This window comes from Nyctibius grandis, chromosome Z (genome assembly GCF_013368605.1).
Source record: "Nyctibius grandis isolate bNycGra1 chromosome Z, bNycGra1.pri, whole genome shotgun sequence".
NCBI classification, from domain to species: domain Eukaryota; kingdom Metazoa; phylum Chordata; class Aves; order Nyctibiiformes; family Nyctibiidae; genus Nyctibius; species Nyctibius grandis.
In genome coordinates this window covers 46,824,271-46,847,882 of record NC_090695.1, presented here as the reverse complement: position 1 = coordinate 46,847,882, position 23,612 = coordinate 46,824,271, and the positions used below count along the sequence as shown (strand labels likewise).

General features: G+C 39.8%; 1 protein-coding gene across 2 annotated transcripts in view; it reads right to left on the bottom strand.

Annotated features, from left to right (window-relative positions):
- NTRK2 (neurotrophic receptor tyrosine kinase 2) overlaps positions 1 to 23,612 on the bottom strand; it is a 212,837-nt gene that overhangs the window by 157,379 nt on the left and 31,846 nt on the right. The window contains exons 6-9 of one of the 2 annotated variants that reach the window (XM_068422140.1): positions 12,773 to 12,909; positions 9,631 to 9,763; positions 7,776 to 8,075; positions 2,811 to 2,843 (exon numbers count right to left, since the gene is read on the bottom strand). In XM_068422140.1, the coding sequence (XP_068278241.1) occupies positions 2,811 to 2,843; positions 7,776 to 8,075; positions 9,631 to 9,763; positions 12,773 to 12,909 (603 nt within the window). The remainder of the gene's footprint in view (positions 1 to 2,810; positions 2,844 to 7,775; positions 8,076 to 9,630; positions 9,764 to 12,772; positions 12,910 to 23,612) is intronic. The other variant, XM_068422141.1, reaches the window with a different exon arrangement.

Here is a 23,612-nt window from a genome sequence, read left to right as displayed (position 1 = left end):
CATCGAGCACTCTGATACAGACAGGGTCACGTCTCCTGACTCACGCTTTGTGGGACTCGTATCGCTTCAGGGCCAGGTTCTCTGGTGCTGTGTACCTCATGCAGCCACCTGTGACTACACCAGCTGAGGCTGGGCAGTATTTTGTAGCTGTTTTACAACCAAGACACATGGCAGCTGGGATACAGATCAGAGCACAGTCACACCAGCACCGGGGGGGTCACTCTGCACAGTCCCCTGTGGGGCTGGGTGATGTGGGGCATGTTGTCTCTCTCATGTTCTCAACCACATTAGATGAAGGAGTGTGGCATGAAGACATGAACTCAGAGCCAAAGAAGCTGGCTTTGCACATGATTTCCTGCTCAGGCCTGGGTGAGTCACTGTATTTCTCTCAGTTCCTTCCCAGACGGGGCCAGGACAGCCTCTCCTCTCCGCCTTTTCTGTGAGGTGAGCCAGAGACACTAGTGACTGCTCCGCGCTGACAGCAGGCAAGGCATCCCCATGGAGCTGGGACTCCTCCAGGCAAACAAGACGTCACGCAGCCTGCTGTAACCTCATCAGGTCTTCTGCTTCCCACTGTATGCTCAAAACACTTAACAGAAAACGTTTGGAAATCACCTCACATGAAGGGCAGGACACACAAGCTCAATTCCCAAGTGACAGACCAAACCCAGCTATGAAGGCCTTTGCTCCGCACAGAGGGGTGTTCGAGGCTGGGGTCCCCTGACGTCCATCACCTCCGTCTCCATCTCCTCACAGCCCGGCCCTGCCCAGCCATGAGCCCTGCTGAGCCGGGCTCACCTGTGGGCCCATGGCCTGGCCTCGGCCCCAGGGCAGTGCTCTATGCCTGGGGCTGGGGATGCCCATGGGCCCCCCTGCTCCTGGCTGCGGTGGTGGGATGGGTCTGGCTGCCAAGCCTTGCTCTGATGGACCCCCACGAGGAGCACCCGGCCCTGCCCTGATGGACCCCCACTGGGAGCCCTCGGCCCTGCCCTGATGGACCCCCATGGGGAGCCCCCAGCCCTGCAGCACCCCAGCAGTTGCAGGGAAGTACCTTGCAGCTCCCCATTAACTTCACCCAAAGCCAACAGACTGACAGACACACAGCTAGTCCCAGTGCCCAGCAGGATCAAATCCTCTGATGCCACTTTACCCGTTACACTGGGCACATGTGCAACATGATTAGCAGGGGGGTCTGAAAAATGCATTTTTAAGGGAAGATTGTAGGGGGAAGGTGTGCTTTAATTCTGCTTTTCAACATAATCTAAGTTTTGGGCAAACAGGTTAGCACAGAGATAGAGCAGTCTGAAAAAAAGTTATGAAAACCACTCAGTCTCTGGGGGTAGCTCATCCCAGGGGTCCCACTCTCAGCCACGCAGGCAGTGGTTCTCCAAAGAAGTGTATCAGTTCCTTTCCAGCTGGCCTCATTTATTCACCTCACTAACAGGACTTGTGAATTTGGAATAATTAGGGAAACACTCTGAACTACAAAGTGTTTCTCAAAGCAAGCACTGAGTCACTGAAACAAAGATCAAAGACCGCAGTTTCAAACAGCAGAAAGAAAAGCCAGGAATAAAAAGGAAGACTGCTTTCATTAGGACGAGGTCTTGCAGGCTGTGATCCGCTAGCACAACTCGAAGTGCACATCTCAGCAGAAACCTGCTCAAGTCAATTGAAGCACAGCACTCACATCGTTAAAGCCATACACAGGCACCAGGACCTTGATAAACAGCTCAGAAGCAAAATCTTCATGCATACAACTTATATAATACAACACATGTAAGAGATTGTGCAAACTATCACCACCTTCCCACCCCCCAACCCCCCTGAAAAAAAAAGAATTTGGAAAGAGAGGGAGGGAAAGCTATCCTTTAGTATTTCTAAGCCCTTAAAGCCAAACTGATGCTTCAATTGCACACTTTCTAAAGTTTAATGACATGGAAAGGAATCAAAGCAATAACATTTAAATCAGCTTAAGGAAACCTGAGTTATGGGCCATTTCATTCAAATAAAAAGTACTCCAAACAGGATTCAGCTTCTACTGGAAGCTAAAGGGTGTTTGAGTATGTTGGTTAGGATGGACTTCCCTACTCACCAGAAGTATAACAAAAGTATTATGTAAAACTAACCAGTTGCTTTTCATTCTGCAGCTTATATTCTAGTGCACACTGGCTTTCACTAGGTACAGAGCAAAATATTTCGCCTAACTGAAAAACTAATGTGAACACTGTGTCATCAAATCTCTGGCACACACTCAGATACCACTGAGCTGATGGTCTGCTTATGCAAGAGAGATTAAGGGAAGGTACAAATAAGCGGACAGAGCAAAATAAATTGCCTACAGGAAAATTTACTTGTGCCAGCCTCATTTTTAAGTGGGATTTAGGGGTACATTTTTGGAGGCAAAACAAGTATGGTATCATCCCTGAAAAAATAAATTAAGTTATATAAGGAGAAATCATGAACTCTCTTTCTTCCAAGAAATGCCTCCAAAAGGTTCACAAAATCTCATGCCTGTGAGCTACATCAGACAGCTGTCATCCTACAGGATCAACTGCAACCATTCGTAGCAGTGGATTTATGCTTCTCCTAATGTGAATCAAAAGCAGCAGAGTAAGTAAAACGTCATACTGCCCTCATTTATCTTAAATAATGTAAGGCAGGAGCAGAACAAAAAATACAAAGTACCTTTTAGAATTGCATTATAATATGTGCCATTTTAATTTAACTGAGCCTGACATTCAATCTTTTAATGGTTTCAGTTCCTTCATTTCTATCATTAATAGAAAAGGAAAAGGAAATCAAATATATACCATAAACGTCTGGATCCACAATTGGGCCACTACCTGTATGTGAAGAAGAGAAAAAAAAAAAAAAGAAAAGCCTTTGTAAGTAGATTGCAAATGCTGGAAGAGTAAGAGTTCCGTTAGGATTTTTTTAAGAGTTCACATGTTATTTGCAATAGCAATGATCAGTACCTACACAAATGCAAAGCAACATCAATATATTGCAGTATCTGTTTATCAGATTACATTTACAACCATTTTAGAGCTATCCCAAAGGTTAATATTTTGCTTCATGTGAAACAGCTAATGCAGAGGGCACTAGCTCTGGCAAAGGCAGGCATATTTCCCAACTGGGCAAAATTCTGCTTCCTGCCGTTAATGTATATCTGGAATAAGTGCCACAATAACTATTCCTGTTGAAAAATCAATGGTAAAACTCTCCCTGACTTTAAGTGGAAGCAGACTTCAGTGAGCATTAACAATCACTGACTTTTACCTGGTCAAAAAATTTTGCTATTAAATCACCATGAGAGCAAAACTGTTTAGCTGTCAGCTGGCAAGTCAAGGGCTAGAGGTAGCAATGACCTAAGCAGCACCATTTCATTCGCTCTGTAAAAGGATGCTTCCAAGAAGCCAGCTGCACAGCTGATACACAGACAGAACTCTTACCAAAAGAGTCAGATGTCTCAGAAGCCAGCCTTTACACAAGCAAACGGATACTTGTCTAGTCTACACTTCTCTACATTTTACTAGATCCTGTTTGCAGCTTTTTCTCATTACTGCACATACGTAAGGCTGAGCACATATGTGAGTATAATGCACAGAAAGCCCATTGAAATTAGTGTACTACTAGACTGTTCACGCTTTGAAAGATACTTGTGTTGTATTTCAACATACCCGTTCACTCTGGTCTATAATGTATTTATAGCATAGCTTATATAGGAGGCTCCTAATCATCTCTTCCATGTTTTTACTCTTTCTTTTTGTTGGTTTGGAAATAAAATTAACAGGTAGTTAAAATCTCTAAAGATGAATGAAACTTCAAAATGCATAATCCTGTTTATAGTTTTATACAGTAATTCCATAGCAGCGGCATTACACTGGCATAAAGCCACTGTGAAGTATGACGAGAACAAGACTGTTTCTGCTTATGTCAACAGCGTGAGAATTTGTGCTGAAAATACTAAACAAAGTTGCAACCTATTTGCAGAATGGCAGCAGATAATTAGGCTTATTTTTAAATGCATTTGAAGATGTGCTAGTATCCAGAGATACAAGCTAATAGACCCCAGGGGAACTGTCATGTCAATCTGCAGAAATAAGCAACAAGTGAAGAAAGCTTGTACTATCTGTCCTCAAGCAACTTCTGACTGGGGTTTTCTGCCCATAAAAGTTCATGGATTCAGTTTTTCCAGTATAAAACATCCATCTACTGAAAGACAGTATTTTAAATCTACGTTCTGTAATATGAAGGGAAAAAAAAACAACAACAAATTCCCAGGCCTTTATTCTTGAGTTAAATTGAAACATTTTTATTACTGTTTACTGGAATTGGGATAAAGTAATCAGATTAGTTTAACCCCTAACTCCTGTCAGGGGGATAGAAACTAGGATATAAACTAGGATATAAATTAGGAAGTCATCAACTCCATTCAAATACCTTTTATATAACTAAATACTTCGCTTCAAATAAAGTTGCAAAAATCAAGATGCTGGATGAAACCGAAATTTCTATTTAGTATTCGCTACATAAAAATATATCTATCTATTCAATCATCAAACATCAGTTGAAGCTATTTTAACATTAAATTTCACCACAGTAATTCTGCACGTTTACACACAACTATTTTTAAGGCAAACACAAAACAGCATTGTTGTCTTGGTCCCTGTTAGAACAGGTTGTTGTGTAAATAAACTATTGAGAGACTTATCCTATTCACTCATCTTTATAAACCACATCAACTACACTTGGTTTGCTTGCTTCTTTCTTTATAAAGCTGACATTTTCAAAATAAAGCAGCAGAAAAAGACTCAATCCAAAAACATACTGCTGCAAAACAGCCCCATGTTGTTATGCCGCACAAGCAAGATGCTACTTCTAAGGCATATTTAACGTATTCTTTTACTTTGACAAGATACTATGTGACTTGGATTCCTTCAGCTGAATTTTAGAGTAGAGAGCTGGTAGATGAATAAGCTTAATTAAAAATATTTATTATTGGTAAAAATCTCTCCCGCATTCATCAGCTGTTTTGGATCAACTATGAGAACAGCCTCCAGAATAAAACATGAACATTTCTTCCTTACTGTTTGCTGCAATGTAATCTTAAATAATCAAGCCATCTTCAGCAAGAACAGCTTCACAGGAACCCAAGAACTTCAGCAGATTAAAGCTAGTTAAAAATCTAGCTAATAGAATGTGAAATTTATTCTTCCAGGCCTTCGTATTTAAAACAAAGTCTTAATTTACTACGTTAACTGTGTTATCAGTAACTCAATCCAAATCCCAGTGGTGGTACATGCTTTCCTCTCCCTTATGCCTGCATCCTCAGATCAGTGAAAAATGCTCTGCAAGTAGCATGCTGGAAGTTGAGAGCATCTTCGCACAGATCATGTCTTCATCATATTTGATGCAACTTTGAAAGTGGAGTATTACACTGTTGATGATAGAACATGCTTCAGATTGAATTGTATTTAATTCAGATAGACATGCGGATTATAGATGAGGGGTTTTTTTTAATCTTCTTTTGTTTTTACCTTCAGCGCATTTGCCCGTAAGTGATGCAATAACCAGAGAATCAGTTTAAAGCTCAGTGAGTATACCCCACCCCATGAAACATCAGGGCTGGTATTTAATTCAGTCATGAAGGCATGGAAATGAACATAATACCAGGGCGTGGGCCTTAATCTTTATGCTTCACTGTACAATATGTGGGCCAAAAGAAGAAACTACACAGTAACGACAGCACTGAAAAAGCCTTTTAAGGGTTTGAAAAAGCCTGACAGTGCTTTAAATAGTAATAGTTTAAAACAAAAATTGTAATACAATGAACAGAGGATTCTAGTTTTTTAACATTTGCTTTTATTTCAGCTTCAGTGGAGGAGACAACAATGTTGTGATGTTTTCTAAAGCTCAATGCCATGATTCTTACAGGAAAAAACACCACGAATAAAAACAATATTGAGGAGGCTAAGTAGATAAGCAATTTTCCCTGCTGTTAATTTTTGAGACTGATTTGGTGCCATCCACTATGCATGAACTGATTTCTAATGCAGTTATATCCTGTCTATACATAGTTCAGTTTCCTCTATACTCTTTTTGTGAAGCTTAATCCACCACAGAGCTTGGGAAAAGCTTAAAGAACACAGCACAGTTTATCTTGGGAGACTTATATTCCTTATAAGGATGACAGAACAAATAAATAATGCTGTCTTTCTAATTTTGAGGATACCTACAGTTCTATTTACTGATTTAAAAGGGAAATTTTCAGTGTGCAGGGGAGAAGCATAAAGGAAACGCAGAACAGTAAAAGGGATTTGGATCAAAGACAAGAACTAATAAATTCATCTAAATATACTAGAGGAACTGTTAAGAAAATGAAACCAGGTCCATATTAAATAATCAGGGTGTAAGAGATCTTCCATTGTACACAGAACATCTATGAGGTGAACTGTTTTACTGAACCGTTACAACGCAGTATTAGAGGAAGCCAATAGCTGAAACCATGGCATGTTTCTGTAACGAGTTTATTTAAGGAAGAACTCCAGAGAAAAAAGAGGAGAGGAGCACTAAGGACAGCAGGAGTAAATAAAGCCTGGTTGTATCAGCTCTTTACCTTCTCCTTCTAAGGGTGGGAAAGCAAAAGGCCTGCCATCCCTCTCCCTACAGCAGACTGAGCTGATAGAGAAAAATGTTAAATACAGACCACTTTTTTCCTGTCTGTAGCCTGCAATGTAGGAGAGAGAATTTAAATATTCACTTCTTTTTCTGCCAGATAACATTAGCACTGCACATTGTTGTTTCAAAAAAGAAGGCGGCTATTTATATCCCATGGCTAAAAAAGCGAAAGGTACACACATGCTCATATTTTCAGATATGACTGTGCAATTATTTGCCTTTATTTCCACTCCAGCTGTGTAAGGTCCCCTCAGAGTTTTTTTCCACACACAGCAATATGCTTATATGTATGCCTTCTAACCCTTACAGTCACTTCACGTATGGTTTTGAAGATGTGGGAAAAGATTAAACCACGGTGAACATCAATCACTTACAGTAGTCCCTGCAGTTCAGTGAGTTAGTCCACCTTGAGCCTGCTCACATAGCATTTAGGAGGGCTGAGGCGGAGCCTCTAGAGCAACTGAAGATGCATATATTTAACGGCAACCATCTTGAGCACGGGTATTCCTAGGCATGTGAATGGGAATTGGACATCAAAATGCCTGTGAGGACCTGAGACCTTGTCCATCCTGCCTCTGGGTTACTTGTTCTCTCCAGCTCCCTCTGGTGTCCTAAATAACATATTATCACCAACCCACTGGACTCTACTATTGATTTTGCAACAAGGCACTGGATGCTACATAGGCATCCCCCGTGTCCTTGAATACACTGCCTAGTTGCATTCATATGCACTGCAGAAAACTTACAGAGTGGCTAAACTGGCACTCAGTGCTTTCCAGGATCAGAACTGAGGCTTGAGAAAACACTTCAGAAACAGCAACCTTTTAGTAGCCTTAGCTGGCACTGAGGATGGTTACTTAAAGGGAAGATTTACAGAGCACTAGCATGGCCTTCCTTTAGAAGCAATAAACAAGAAGGAAATGCCTAAGAAAAAAACATTATTTTACAACTGATCTCGAAGACATTCATTCAGAGAGAAAAAAAAAAAGCATACAAAAAGCTTCCTCCAAAAGAGTCAAACTGGCCAGGAGAACTGTCTCCACAGTCTCATCAATGTGCAATTGCTAACATAAAAAAAAAAAAATTATACTCACCATCTCCAGGCACTGACATGAAATGAGCATCAACCCGTTTTTCATCCTCTCCATACTCATTCTTTGCCAGTAAGGTATAAGCACCATTATTCAGATGGGTAGGGTTGTCCAGCTGAAGGCAGCCATGGTATTCACTTTGATTGATAACATGTATTTTAGTACAGATGTATTCAGACTCATTCAGTATAGCCCCTTCATAGAACCACTGCAATGTAGGCTTAGGGTTCCCCTTCACAGTGAATGGAATACACCAGTGGTGGTCCGGGGTTGGAGATTCAATAAACGTGATATTTGGTGCAACTATATTGGAAAAAAGAGTGAAGAACATCAGAATATTCTGAACACGTCTTTCCTCCCTTCTCTCCCTCCCCCCAGGGTTACCAGGGAAGTAGTTTTCATTCATCAGTACAAAAGTATGTTATTAGTAGGAATGATACCTATTTGGAGCATACTCACAGAGGAACCCACCTGCTCTGCCTAGGGTACTATGCTCACAACTGAAATTAAGCAGTTCTTTAGAAAGAAACAAAACAAACTAGTTTCAGACAAAGACTGAACAAGTGTTAGATCACTCAAACCCTGTAAGGTGTGGGAAGTTCAATTACTGGATCACTGAGAAGGAGGAGAGAGACATTTTAGCTTTACTCTGATGAAAAAATGGTGCAGAGGAGTGCTGAAGGAACACAACAGTATTGAAAATACTTAAAAGTTGGCCAAAAGCAAGTAGTACTGGAAATATATTCAGCTAGGAATCAAAACTTCCAAATAATTTTCTTCACAGAATCAAAGCCAGAACAGATGACTTAATTCCCTGGATTCTTCTGTCAGGGAAAGACAATTTTCTACTATACATTTTCTCATTCTTTGTTCAAACCTGCTAAATGCCTGAAGTTTGCAGACTTGTTCTTGTTTCCCTCAGGAGATTATTCCAACACCTTGCCCATTATCTCACTACTGCGAAAATTTCCTTGATATTTATTCTTAACTGCATCCAATTTCATCCAGTTTAACTCCCTTTTACCACTCATAACAGTGACAAGCTCGGAATCTTATTTACACTGTTGAAACATTTCTAGTTTATGTCCCTTCCCATAGCTAATTACATAGCCAATTTCAACCTACAAACCTACCTCTACAGTGATTTTTCTAGTTTATCCTGTCATGAGCACAGGCTGAACAAAGTTTGCCATCTACAAAGCGTTCCATTCTCATCTTCAATTAAACAGAGGGTTGCAACTTGTGAAAACATGCCGTCTAGTTCACATAAAATGAATTCAGGCTGGAGCTTAAATCTAAGAAGCCAGTGCCTCTACACTACATGTCCCTTCCCCCTCCCTTGGCCCAGACAAATAAGCATATTATTCAAAGCTATGACAAATAAATTTACATCTGGCAGTATGAATGTTGCAAGAGTGTTATTTTTTGAACAAAGCAGTTGTTGCTCTAGATAACAAGAATTTAAACATTTGTAGTCTCTTATAATTAATTCTATGAGCCTTTTGATGTGTTCACTTTTCTTAATTCCTACAACAGTACGTATGTACGTGCACACCATTACAAACTTCCCATACTGACAGTGCCATTGAGTATTTTGGGTTTCAGACCTTTACTTACAGATCATTCTGACTGGAAGATAAAGCATTTAGAAATATATTTTTTGCAGAACACAGGACTGAAAAAGATAAATACAACAACTGCTGACTGGGCTACTCCCAACATTAACTGCAGTAGATAGTTCACATGCCTTAAGGGTTTTTGTTTCAACAACCTGCATGCCCAAAAAATATTTATACCCAAAACAGTTGCTGCCAATGCAGTTTGGCCTCGGGAGCTGTATGGAGGCCTGCATACGTACAGAATACCGTGAGCTCGGCAGAGGCTTGGTCCTCTCCCACAATGTTCTCTGCTACGCAGGAGATCCACAGTCCACTGTCCATGGATGAAACGTTCTTTATGGTTAGCGAGGCAGGGTTCTTACTCGTGTCACTCTACAAGTGATCAGAAAAACATGTATGTGTCAACTGCAGCAAAAAGAACAAGGGAGAGGGAGGGAATCATTGGCCACAGCTGAATGGCATTTTTAATTTTCCGTTCCTTTTAGCTGTATCAGTTCACAATTAATCAAAGCCTTACTTTTGTGTCTTGTCCAAACAGACACAAAAGACCTACAGACCCAGTTGTAACCATCAGTGGCAGTGGATCCAAAGCTCCAAAAGTCCCACTACAAACACTGCACGCACCCACTTTTCTGTCCTGTCGCTTTCAGTTTCTACCTTCTTTTTTTTTAAACACTTCTTTCCCTCTATACAAATGCTTTTTTCTCTACCCATATCCTTGCTCATCCCTCTCTTTCAATTTATGACTGATTTCTGGGATGTGTCTCTACTCCCCTTGAACTTTTTCTTCCTGCCTGTATTCTGTTCAAACTTTGTTTTACTCTTCCTTTTGTCTCTTTCCTTTACGCTTGATGTCTTTTCCATTTGCTGCCTTCTGAGCTCTACTGCACCTTGACAACAATGGGTCTTCTCCCTCCTCCTTAGCCAAATTTCTCTTGAAAGCTGCTTCTTCTCATGAAACCTTCCATGAGAAACTACATACCTTCTACTACCTAAGCTACTGCCCAAGTACTGTTTTATATGTTTAAGCACAGGCTTAAGGTAAGAGTTATCATTCTTACAAATGTTGATTCTTATGATTCTTAGAAAGCTCAATGCCCATTTACAGCCTTAAATGCCACATTGAATATGCAGCTATGCAACACTGAATAAAGGAAATAGGGCTGAATTACAACAAAAGAAAGCTAGAAAAGCTAGTTGTTAAAGACTTTTGTTTTCTTAAATCAAGTCCTTCATACGATCTCCAAGTAATTACTATTTCCACACTTGAACTTTTCATAAAATGCTAGTCTATTCTCTTAAAAAGGAAAGGAACCAAAACACATTCAGAAAATAAACATAATTAGGATCTTTTTTAAAAACTATTTTTGAGGTACTTTTCTTAGTGTACAGATAACACTTCAGTGCTGCACAGAACACAAGCAAATAACACACAGCACCTGTAAAACCACAGTGACTTTCAGCAGCAGTCATTGGGGACATGCAGGAACACTCCTGCATATAGAGTCCTGTGGGAGCAAAATTTGAACTTCGAGGTGACACCTTAACTCCACTTAAGTTAAATGTCCCTTTGATTTCAGTGTGACACTGGGGAAGGTGAGTGGAAAAGCAAACACCTCATTACACATTTCTTTATGCAACTCTCAGAGGTGAGCAGTGCTCAAAGCTGGACTGAGAGCAGAGGGGCTCAATCGCAGGCTCAGGGCTGAAATCTAGAGCAAGAAAAATCTAACGAACATCAATCGGATTGCACATCAGCTCAGAAACTGAGAGCATGCAGTTAGCTTTGCAGGACTAGAGTTTAGTTTTAACTTTTGTTAACATCTCTCTTTGTAAAACAGGAAAGAGAATAAAAACAGGCAAAAGCCGCATAGGAGGCAAAGAAAAGAGAGGCTGAAACTGAGATATGGAAGTGAGAGAAAGGAAACCAAAAACAACACTCACAGAAAAGGGAAGGATAGTTGTGAACGGCAAATGAAGTTTAAAAGGCACTCATTCTTCTGCTACTGAAAAGACTACAGTGCTCCATGGCTAAGGTTATAGCTAGCCTATATTATGAGCCCTTCTGAAATCTCAATATGAAATTATGCCAGGACAGAATATTTCTGAAAAGTTTGAAGAAAAGTGACCACGGCATTTCAAAGATAGAAAGGTTACAAAATTAGGTGATCTCACTTTTTGAACAGCATCCCACATTTATTTTGGCTCATAACTCAAAAAAAAAAAAAAAACCACCAAAAAAAGAAAAAGAAAGAGCACAACTTGGCATAGGTTCCCCAAACTGTTTTAACTTCTTGTTCTTGATGACGACTGATGCTTTTGGGTAGTTTTACAGACTACAGAAAATCTTAAAAATAAAACCACAGTTCTGCAGAGCTCTTATTTACGAGAGCTGAAAGACAGGCTAGTCAAATTCTATACAGGCCCAATATCATGACCTCAAGGAAGAAAGGTACAAAGATTATGAGACCCCAGAGGTCTGGTCTCTTCCACACTGCAAGAACAGTTTTTGAAGTACACATCCTGCTCTTTGTACAGACCAGGAAGCTTTAGGCAGTCTGCACCATCATGATTTCATAAGAAAGCCAATGCCATAAAACTGTAAATAACAGAGGGTCTTGCCCACTGTGTAAATAATGGCAAGTTAAGATGTCAGCAGCTGCATGTTGAATATCTGCTTATACGCCTCTCCTTATCAACACTTCCATCAGAAATAACTTAATCATTCTATCTCCAGTGTGCACACAGTCTAAAGTAGGGACACAGAATACAAAGATCTCAGAAAACAAAATTCCCCCTGCCCAGCTGATTTTACTGAGGAAACACCTTCATATTTCATTTTTTAAAATTGCCATTCTTTTTAGTAAAATCTTCAATTTCCAAGGCTTCCTGTTGTTGATTTGTTTGTTGAAGGAAAATTAAACAAGCCACAAAATACTTGAAACCAAATTCCAACACACCAAGCTTTTGGCGTGAAAATACAATAAAATTAGAGACACAAAGCTTTTTTCATGATTAGGGTAGATTAGATTTATACTCTTTATGCAGGTATCAGTGATAATAAGAAAGCCCTTGTGTTTCAGTATCCTGAATCACCACATATTCCTTCCAAAAATTCACAGTACTCTCATTTACAAGTGAACATCCATAAACCAGAGTGCAAATCAGGGTCTTGAGGAGCGAATGTCTGCCATTCTCCAAAAGCACTGCAGCAGTCGCCCTGGATAGAAAGTAACTGGAAAATAAACGTAATCCCAACATAAATTTTCTATTTCACCTTTTTAATGAAAAGTTAAATAAAGCTGGACATGAACCTTCATTCCATCATTCAGCAGGTATCTCCTGTCTCTGAATTGTCATGTATTTGAATATGAAACTTACCTCATGGTTTGAAACAAGATTAGTGAGCACCCAGGACACATTAGGGGGTGGCCCGCCAGTAGTATCACAGTACAATGTGATGCTCTTTCCTTCCACCACGGTGATGTTGTAATTGCTTAAGTTTGCTGAGGGCAAGTCTATGATAGAAACAACGACAAAAAAAAACCTACATGCATTTGTATTTGACAGAAAGAGACACCACTCAGTTCTAAGGAAGCTGTATAAATGCAAGCAAAAACACCACTAAGTCAGATACTCACTGTGGTCAGTTACTATGCAGTCAGGGAGTACAAATAGCATCTTTGGAAACATGTAACTACAATCTTTAAGCTGCTACATAACATTTTTCTGTGCCTCCTCCACTTCACATCCTAAGAGAACATTACTGCATGTGGAAATACATGGAGCTAACTATACAGGGAAATGTTTCAGGTGAGCAAACAGAAGTTATCCTAACTTCAAAATGAAAAAAAACCCTTCCCTTATTCTTTAAAACAGGAAACTTAATCGGTCTCTTTGTAATACTTGCAAAGCAACCTCTATTTTCCACAAAATGACACTGTGGTATTCCCGCTGATCTCCACAACACTAACAGGAAAATCCCATTAGCTCCCAGTATCACACCAGAGGTTGCAGTCCTCCCTCTTGTACAGAGACACAGCTCACAGAGAGCAGGGCAAAAACTAGATCTTAATTACAAAGTGAGGGAAACAGAGCGCAGAACAGATCAAACCAGAGGAAAGACAGAAGAGAGGGTTAGCAATTGTACAGAGCTGTTATCCAAGGCACCTCAGCAGACTTAACTGTTGCTCTCAGGAAAGCAGAAAGCAGTGAGATGGTACCACTCACCAGGAAACAAGCCCAGATTTTGGAAGAATCAGGACTCCTCCTCCATCTCACAGAACTATAAATCACTCTGTATCTCGTTCTTCAGCATCCAAGGCAGTGGGAGCTTCCCAAAGAGTAAATATATGCTGAATGCTTACAAAACCAGAGGAATTATAGACTGACCCTCTTCAAAAATAACGCCAGCAATATCAATAGACTTCAGGCACAGAGGACCTCACATTTCGTATTTATTTACATAGCAAATAATTATGCAGCATGCTAGGAATATCTTTCTTAAAAGATACTGTGCCATCATTTGGAGCTGCTACACTCTTAAAAAGCCTTGACCTCCTTTATGAGGCGTTTCTCACCAACTGTTCCAGGCAAGTTTTCAAGTTTTACTTGCAATTTATCATCTCAAATAATCAAGCTTATTTGCTGTGCTGGATATATATGCATGACCTTGCAATGACTTCTCTTTTTCTGAAACATCGGTTCTTTTTTTTTGTTTTGTTTTGTTTTCTACTTAAGAGTACTGTAGTTTCATCATGGACTTGCAGGTATAGAAGTTTAGCAGAGACTTTTTTGCTTATGTAAAAAGTCCCATACAAACAACTAACCATCAAATCAGTGCAAACACATAAATATGTTTGCTAGAACTTCAATAGAAGCTATAAGCATTGGAAATCTCCCTTTAAGTGTAATTAGTTCAATAAAAATTAAATGAAAGGAAGTAATAACAAAGCGAAGACAAATAATTTTTCAGGCAATGCTTTCTTGCCTAATAAGATTTGAAGATCAGCACAAGTATAAAGTAACTGCTTAGGCAATTCTCCCAGTGTTTTAAGTAGTGCTGTAATACAACTCCCGTTACAGACATCATGGATTTCTTCTATTATGTTCACATTATAAATCATATGTTGAAGTTTATTGAGATAGAGCTGGACAGTTTGTATGCCTTGATGCAGTAATCTGTTAGCGAAGGTAGCCATCTGCTCTCGCCTGCTGTGAATTCAAATCTCAGCAGTGTCTGTCAACTAACTGGGCAGGAAATAAAACTAATCTTAGGGAACATTTGGATATTAATTATGCCGGTTAGGGAACAAGGAGAGAAGTAATGAGATCATTTGCTTTATAAAGTTACACTTCCACACCACCTCTGAAAACCATTCCAACTACTCTTGCCAGACCTGAACATGCAAAGAGATTAAAGCTCCCCACTTCTTCCTGGCCGTAACACTTGGGACAAAGTCTACATGTCAGATCAGCCTTATAGTGTGCAAGCCTGCACAGTTCCTACTAACACATCATTTCACATGAAACCTCTCATGTAAGTAAAAATAAAAACAACTTTAGTTCCTTAGAGCCTTCCTTTAATAGCAGTTAAGTTCTGAGACAACTTCTTCCTGCAGTGTGTTTATTTACAGGATAGGCAACTGAAGTTTAATTCCACTGGCACTGGGTCTGGTTCCCACCCAGAATTATATGTAGTTCGGTTGATTTGCAAAAGTCTGCACATGTGATTTTGGTGTTATATCTCCAAGGGAAACAGCTACATCATGCTTGTATCCTGCCAGAGGTTATAAAATAATAGTGCTTATTATTCCATAGATTCCTAAACTTAGACTAAAAAACAGTTGCAAGACACGGCAGAAAACACTGCAGCAAAAAAAGTACAGAGGAGAAGAGGAGGAAGAGAAGAGGAGGAGAAGAAGAGGAAGAGAAAAAGAGAAGAAGAAGAGGAGAAGAGGAGGAGGAGAAGAGGAGGAGAAGAGGAGGAGAAGAGGAGGAGAAGAGGAGGAGAAGAGGAAGAGAAGAGGAGGAGGAGAAGAGGAGAATAAGAAGAGGAGGAGAAGAAGAGAAGGAGAAGAGGAGGACAAGCAGAGGAGAAGAAGAGGAGGAGAAGAGGAGGAGAAGAGGAGGAGAAGAAGAGGAGGAGAAGAAGAGGAGGAGAAGAGGAGGAGAAGAAGAGGAGGAGGAGAAGAGGAAGAGGAGAAGAGGAAGAGGAGAAGAGGAGGAGAAGAGGAGGAGGAGGAGAAGAGGAGGAGGAGAAGAGGAGGAGGAGAGGAGAAGAGAAGGAGAAGAGGAGGAGAAGAGGAGGAGGAGGAGAAGAAGAAGAGAAGAAGAGGAGAAGGAGAAGAAGAGGAGAAGAAGAGAAGAAGAAGAGGAGAAGAAGAGGAGAAGAAGAGGAGAAGAAGAGGAGAAGAAGAGGAGAAGAAGAGGAGAAGAAGAGAAGAAGAGAAGAAGAGAAGAAGAGAAGAAGAGAAGAAGAAGAGAAGAGGAGAAGAATAATCACATTATTGTGTGTGTTTTCTTTTACTCCCTTTCCCAGTCATAAGACATGGTGGGAAACACATACAAGAACTTCCCTGGGATTCATTTTTTCTGGTTGGATATCGTGAGTTAGCGAACTTTAACTGCAAGGTCATTTTGGCTTTTATTTCCAGTGGCACCCAGACCACTCCACAGCAGAATACACACTAGTTGAAAACTGGCTCTGTTTGGAAAAAGCAGACAGTAGCGTAAGACCTCGTACCGAGAAAATGTGATACACTGGACTTACTACTAGAGCAGCGAGACTAAGCAGCAAAACCTGTACTGAAAAATACTTGTATTTAAAAAACCACAAAGCACCCTAACAGACACACATGCTCAGTATGTACGCTCAGTGTAGTGCGATACCATTTATACGAGTCGGTAACATTTTGACACCTACACAATCACAAAGATATCCAACCATGCTGCATTTACCATTCGTGACTTAATTTGGTTAAATACAGTGTTTTAGATGACTATCACTTCTGTTGGTATGGATGTGCATTTTAAAGGTTCAAATACTTTTGTATACTGCCAACACAGTAAATTTAGACTGTAGCATAAGAGCCCATGCAAGGTAGACATGACATCATTTTTCCAGAAGTCTCATCTTGATATCTGTCAGACAGAGATTACCCTGTGCCCCAAAGCTTGAAATACAATATCTCTTTCAAACTTTGATAGCATTAATTATTATAATTCTGGATATCAGTAATCACCCTGCTAGTATCCAACTTCTTTCTTAAGTTTGCTATATTCTTAGCCTTAATAGCCTTCTGCAGCAATGAGCTTCACAGGCATACCGTCCAGCCCGTATACAAGAGCCATTCCCTTTCACCAGTTCTGGAATTTGTCTATGACGTTCAAATTCATTGAGTGCTCTCCTGTTCTGGCATGACAGAGAAAAAAGAGCTTCAGAATGATCTTCTTAAGACCACTCTGCTTCATTTTGTTTTCTCAAGTCCCCTTTCTTCTCAATAATCTATTCAAAGCTTCTCAATCTCTACAAAAATGGGAGGACAGAATCTGCTACTGAGAATTTTAAACTATAATGTAGAGAGCTACACAGTTCAATAGATGAAAGCGTACACTAAAATCCACGTGTTTCACTATGTATGGGTGTATAACAGCTATGTTATTTCACCACGTACAGAATATCTGTTCTCATATTCAAATCAATAACACTTTATTCCTGGGAACAGGCACCTCTGGATTAGAATAAGCAGTCACTTCCCTCACCTCAGCACACTGGACACAACAGAGACAAGCAGGAGGAACGCATTTACATCAGCTGAGTCTCTCCAAATACCACCTCATGCTTTAGAAGGAACACACCCTCCTTTACATGGTGGGGGGGAGCCTATTTACCTTCACAGACCATCATTAGTGCAAACTGACAGCTCGAGGCCATCAGACAGTGGAACTGTCAAGCATCACTAGGGAATGACTCATGTCTTCACCGTGCACAACTGGGACTTCAGCAATCACAAAACCGAACACTTTGGATGAAATTTTCAAAGGTTACTAGAGCATTTGGCTACACAAGTGTCAATGGAAATTAACAAAAAGAATGTGCCTAAATTCCTAGAGGGCTTTCAAAGTCTTGATGCTGCTACTTACTACTTTCTACAGAAAACTTACACTGGCCTTGGTAGAGCCAGACTGTCACTATATGTCAAAGGAAGGATATGACCTAATTAAGAAATAACTGAGTATTAATACAAACTCTGTAGTCTGTAACACAACTCTCAGCAGCAAGCTAATGCTCTAGCCAGCACACTACAGCAACTTTTAGAAGAAGGTCTTTTAAGCAAGGAGAGAGGAATCCGTTACACCCAAGATGTTGTTTCACTGGTTAACTATCTTCACAATTACAAAAATTTTTACAGAAATATTTCCAGATTGACTTTTTCAGCTTCAGCTTTCATCTGTTCAGTCCTGGGATTTGTTCAGCTGCTCAAAAACCTTCACCAAAAAATTCTCTCAATATGGTCAATTAGCCTCACTAATACCTATGAAATTACATGATGAAGAAATGAGCACCTGAGAGAATACCATAAATCCAATATTGCATTCATTTATGCCATCCTTTGCAGGCTAAGCCCCTGATTTTCATCAGCCTGTCGACAAACTCCCCGGAGTCTAGCCATGATACAGTGTCACTAAACGGTTTTCAGTGTGGCCCACGACATCTCTTTTTTGCTTGGTACATTTCTGCAGGTCAACCTGCTCTGCAGTAAGAACAAGCAATTACCAAGAAAAAATTGACAATTTTTTTCTCAAAACTAGCCAACGGAATCTGAATTTTAATAAGGTTACTTTAATCTTACCTGAAATCCTTAATCACCTTTTTAATAAATATATCAGACCCAGAATGATTAAATTAATACTGAGCCAGCAACCATCTATCAAACTGAACCATGTAAAGGCAGACTACCAGAACCACTGATTTATAAAATATCCCCTGTAATTCATAAGATACAGTGGCCCGAATCCAGTTTGCTTGCCTCACATAAGGTTTCAATACAGTCCAAGGCTCTTACCTCCCCTGGTTTTGCTTTTTCTCTCTAGGGAGAAAACACACAACTAATTACATTACTACAGTACAGCTTGGTAACACCCACTACTTGTACTGTCTGGAGCCTGAAAATAGGGTGGTTGACAATGCTATTTGTTAAGAACACCGCACAAGGATCTGCAAATTCCAGAGGTCTTACTGGGACTGAACAGGTTGTATCAATGTAAGTTGTAAGAAAAACAGTTTTCTTATATCTTTCTATTAAAATTCTCCCTTGTTTGAAAATACAGGAATGTTTACAAATTCCAAAGGTCTTTTCCTATCAGCTTTTATGGGTTTACAAAACAAAGCAAAAAACTTTCTAGTAATTCTAGCTATAAAGCTAGGACCTCTTGGATATGCAATTCACCTCCTGTGTTTCACTTAGCAACTGTCTGCAGCCAACAAGCTCTGAGCCAAATTTCAGCCATGGGGTAAGTGGGCATGTTTCCACCGAAGTCTACAGAACGACAGGGCCAAAAATCAGCCTGGCTGCATCTTTAGAGCACTATAAACAGGATATTACAAAAGTGTACATGCAAAATATGAAGAAACATAAACCATTGTTTCCATTTCCTGTTGTATCACAACCACAGCATCAAAATGCTCAACACATAGAGTTAAATGCTCAATACACAGAGATAAGTGCAGAAATCTCACAGAAGTTATTTCAAGATGACAACCACAACCGTATTCAATGAAAATAAAAAAGATTAGGCAAATAAAATATAGAATTAGCAGAAATTAGGAATATTTTTTTAAATTATTGTCTCATACATCTTTTTTTCTGGAGGCCAAAGATGACTTTCCTCTCTAGCTACAGGGAAGAGAAGCCCACAACTTCTCATTTCACTGCTCTAACCACCAGGCACTAGTCTCAATTTCTCCGCTGTAATTTTGCCATCATGCACAACAAAACTTTAAATTTCCCTTGGATTAAAATTAAAAGTAAAGGCACTAATATGAAAGGTATAAGGGGGAAAGAGGAAAAGGAATCCTGGATTATGATCCTTTTCCCCAGCATATTTCCATACTCTGCCCACTGAGTGTTAATGTAAATTAATGAAACTGTCCCAGATCAAACCCTCTTAAACTCTTTAGGAGAATATATAGCCATTGAATCGAGCACTGAATAACCACTGAATAGAGATATGCTCACCACGTAGCACAGCAAATCTTGATGGGTGTTTTCCACAATGACCACAGTATTTTGCACAGGTATAACAGGGTTAAGCTAGAATAGTCCCAAACACTCTACATGTTGGTGGTGAGGACATTATCCCCAAAGCTGTAGGTTAGATTCCTGAACTGAACCTGAATCCAGAGAAGGATGACACTCCTGTAGCCACTACATTTTTGAAAAATATCTAAAAAAAAAAAAAATTAAAAAAAAAAAAAAGAGCAGCTCTTGTTAGGCCCTTTTAAAAGGAAAAGCACAAATTCCCACATTTGGGAGAGACTGAGTCCAAACGTAGCGGCTCCTTGCCAAAGTCCTGAGAAGAGTCATTCAGACCAGAGTTTAGGACTTTCCCATGCCTTCAGCGTTTCCTAATAAGCAGTTAGAAGGTACACTGAACAAGCTCATTTCAGACCTCTTCTTGCTAGATGTTCTTGCTGCTTCAGCATACCTTCTCAGAAGTCCAACTCTCATTTTCTTAGCATGTCAGATCTGATACTCAGAACACCCACCTTGTTAGTCTATGGAGAAACGTCTTTCTGTCGGGAAGCAGAATGAGTGATGTGGCAGCTCACTGAGCCACTCAAATATTTTAAAATACCAAAAGAAATCTGCCTCCAATCATGACACGCCTGATTGTCACATTCAGCTTGGAACCTTTACTGAAAATAATTGAACAAGTACAGCCTCTACTGGAAGATGATGAGTCTTTAAAGTATGCTTTCCCAGAGCCAATACATCCTTACTTTGCCTTTAAACACTCCAATCACTCTCTGCTATACTGAAATTATCACTAGAAGCAAACTTCTGTAAGTAGAGCCAGCATGTGCCACAGCAAAGACCACAAAACTTGCTAACTCATCTTCACAATAACGGCAAAAAACGCAACCTCTGCAAAACTGTCATCCCATCCAGGGCTTCAAATGTCGCCATGAATGTCATGCAGGCAAAAACCACCAACAGCTGTGCGCCAGAACAAATTCACTTGGACAGTGAGCTGCCTTCTGCAGTCAACCTGTACAGAAGCTTTGAAGGTTGCTGCTGACATTTCAAACCAGACAAAGGGTTTATGTTTCCAAGGTTTACATCAGCTCCTTAACTTCTGCCCAGGACCTTCCTCTTAAGGTTCCTAGGCCTGACCTGGGTTCTAGTAGGAAGGTGCTGAATAAGAAAGGATCTTGCAGCACCTGAATCGTTTAATTGACCTCGTCCTCAGTATTAATATCAACAGTTTGTCTGCAAGAATTCTCAGATTACACGTTTCTATAGAGGCTATCAACCTTATCAACAATTCCCTTGCTAGCAGTCTCCTGAAGGTACCCAGCCATGTTTTCTCACAAATTCCCTTGCTAAGGAAATTAAATTACATCTGGAGAAATTGTTCTTAACTGGTATTTAAGCTTCACTTTATCCGTAACAAATTTCAAAAGAAAACCGAATACATTCTGTGCAGTTGGGCTGAATACAGCAGCTACAAGCTTAACAGATGAACCAAGAGCTAAACAGCCTTTGTAAGGCAAGTTAATGAGGCCTAAACTAGCTTATGCAAACCTCTAACAAATGGCTTCTTACTCAATAAGTGCATGTAATGCAGCTGCAAGTCCTGCACCTTCATCTGGGGATTTTCATGTGTGTCCAGGAAATACTGAAAACAATGCCAACCTGTCAAATATTTCAACGTGATAAACATGCTACTAAAACAGGAACATTTTCAGAGAACTACATAAACGAGTAAAATGATGGGTTTCACTCTCGATACTAAGCACACCATATACCAAATACATGGCTGAAGAGATGCATTACTGAAACGTCTCCACTTTTGAAGTGAAAAAAGTACTTTCTTTAGACTTCAGAATACAGTTATCTAGTCGTTGGTCTTCACCTAGTTACATTGTAACAGCAAAGTAAGAATACCTCCAGCCAACAGTCAGATAGCTGTTCTCCCTCAATATATCAGTACTCCACACTCACACAGATGTGTCAAGTCAGGCATAGAGAGGCCCTCTGCAAACCTGCACAATGCCCTGAGTTCAGGAGCAATATTTCAGTGATCAAAACACGTTTCTTTCCCTTAGATAGTGCCTTACTTCTTTCTGTTTCTAACCTGCTTTGTATTATAAACCTGCTTCATTCAAGTTAAAGCAGAAATTGAACCTGAATTATAAAACAAAATTCTGCCTTTTTTTTAAGTATGAGACATTCATGTACATCACATACACTCAGCTATCATCATTCACAAGCCCTGATTTACATATCATATGTCTAGATATCTGTATGAAAGCTACTGGTTGCTTCATGAACAGATAAAAGCGTGCATGCTCACAAGGAAGTTATGTACATGTCTTTGAAAATGAGATTTATGTTGCCTTTTCAAACATTTATAAATTATTGGTTATTTTCACTTAAAAGCTGAAATAATTAAAATTGTTTAAATTAAGTTTGGAAAATTCTAACTCAACTTTGGAGCAATAGTGAAACCCCATTACTGTCAAAAGTCTCATAAAAAACATTTTTCATGCAGCCCATGATCACAATAAGAATTAAAACTCTTAAACAGAAAATAAGAACTGTTTGCCACCATACATCATGTGTAACACCTAGTTCTTGAGCAAAAATAACACAGGCTAGGGAGTCCATGAATATTCTGAAAGGTAAACACGGAGAATGTTTAAGGCCTTTTTTAAACTCACTTCATTCTGCCTGTAATGTTCTCCTTCTGATAGTCTTATCTGTGAAGTCTGGCTGATAATGGAAAAAAAATGTCAACACCCACTGGATTATGCCTTTGCTTGTGGTTTTAGACTGCGTTGTACTGTGATTGCCTAAGATCTAATGCTTATTTTATTGACTCACTAATACTACAAATCTTTTCTGTAAATTCAAAGAAATAAACATGTCAAACCTTCCGTTTGCCTTTTAACCCCCTTAGAATTTATAACCACCCACCTCCAGTCTGATATGGCCATTTACTTATTTACCTCTAAGACAAAAATCTACCACCAGAAAGAGGCTGAAATCAAGCCAGATTCAGACCAGTCCCTTTGTAGTCATCTGAACAATTGCCTGTAAAAAAACTCATGGCCTTCCCAACCACGCAAGAAATGGGCAACCCATCTCTTTAGATTGTTATTCTACATTACAACAACTTCTAAAATTTTGTCAGTCATACACAAGGAGCAGCACCACAGTACTTGATGCACAAGGGAAGAGACAGACAAAAAATGTTAGCATTCATAAAATCCCACATTTCTCAGATCAGACAACATTTCCGCTGACTGGCTGCATACAAACAGCCAGTCTGAACATATCTTTGTTATATGTACAACAGTTTAGTACACAAGACTAATTTGCCACTTTGTTCAATAGACTTTAGCTAGCACGCATGACCAATGACAAGAAACAATATATGATAAATACGCATACAAAGCTGGGACAGTGAGCAAAATCGGAAGCCAGATCAAGCACCACATCAGAATATATAAAACAATCTGATTAACTAAACTGGCCAGATAAGGCAAAATGGCATTACCAGACTGAGATCTAAAGCAACAAAAAAATCCACATGGCACTGCAGACAGCTGCAGAAGCCAGGCCTCTCCAAAAAACACAAGAAAAGTGAACAAGTGAGTTCAACGATAGTAGCTGAGTACAGAATGCCTACCAGAGGGAGCAACCAACACCTGAATAACCAGTCCCAAAGACATGGTCTTGCCTCCTTGGCATTCAGTGAGCTCCAGGAGATCTGCAGACTGATGGACTTTTGAATGACCCTATCCCAGGCACAGGACATGTCTCGCTTCCAAGGTCTTAATACACTGGTGGCAATTGCCATACACTGGTGGCAATTGACACCAAAGGTTCCATAAGCTGTAATAAGAACAAAGCGTTTACTTATTGAGTTCTCTTTCTTTACTTTCTAATGCTATCTATCAGGTGGAAACAAAAAAAAGAAGAGGATTGCC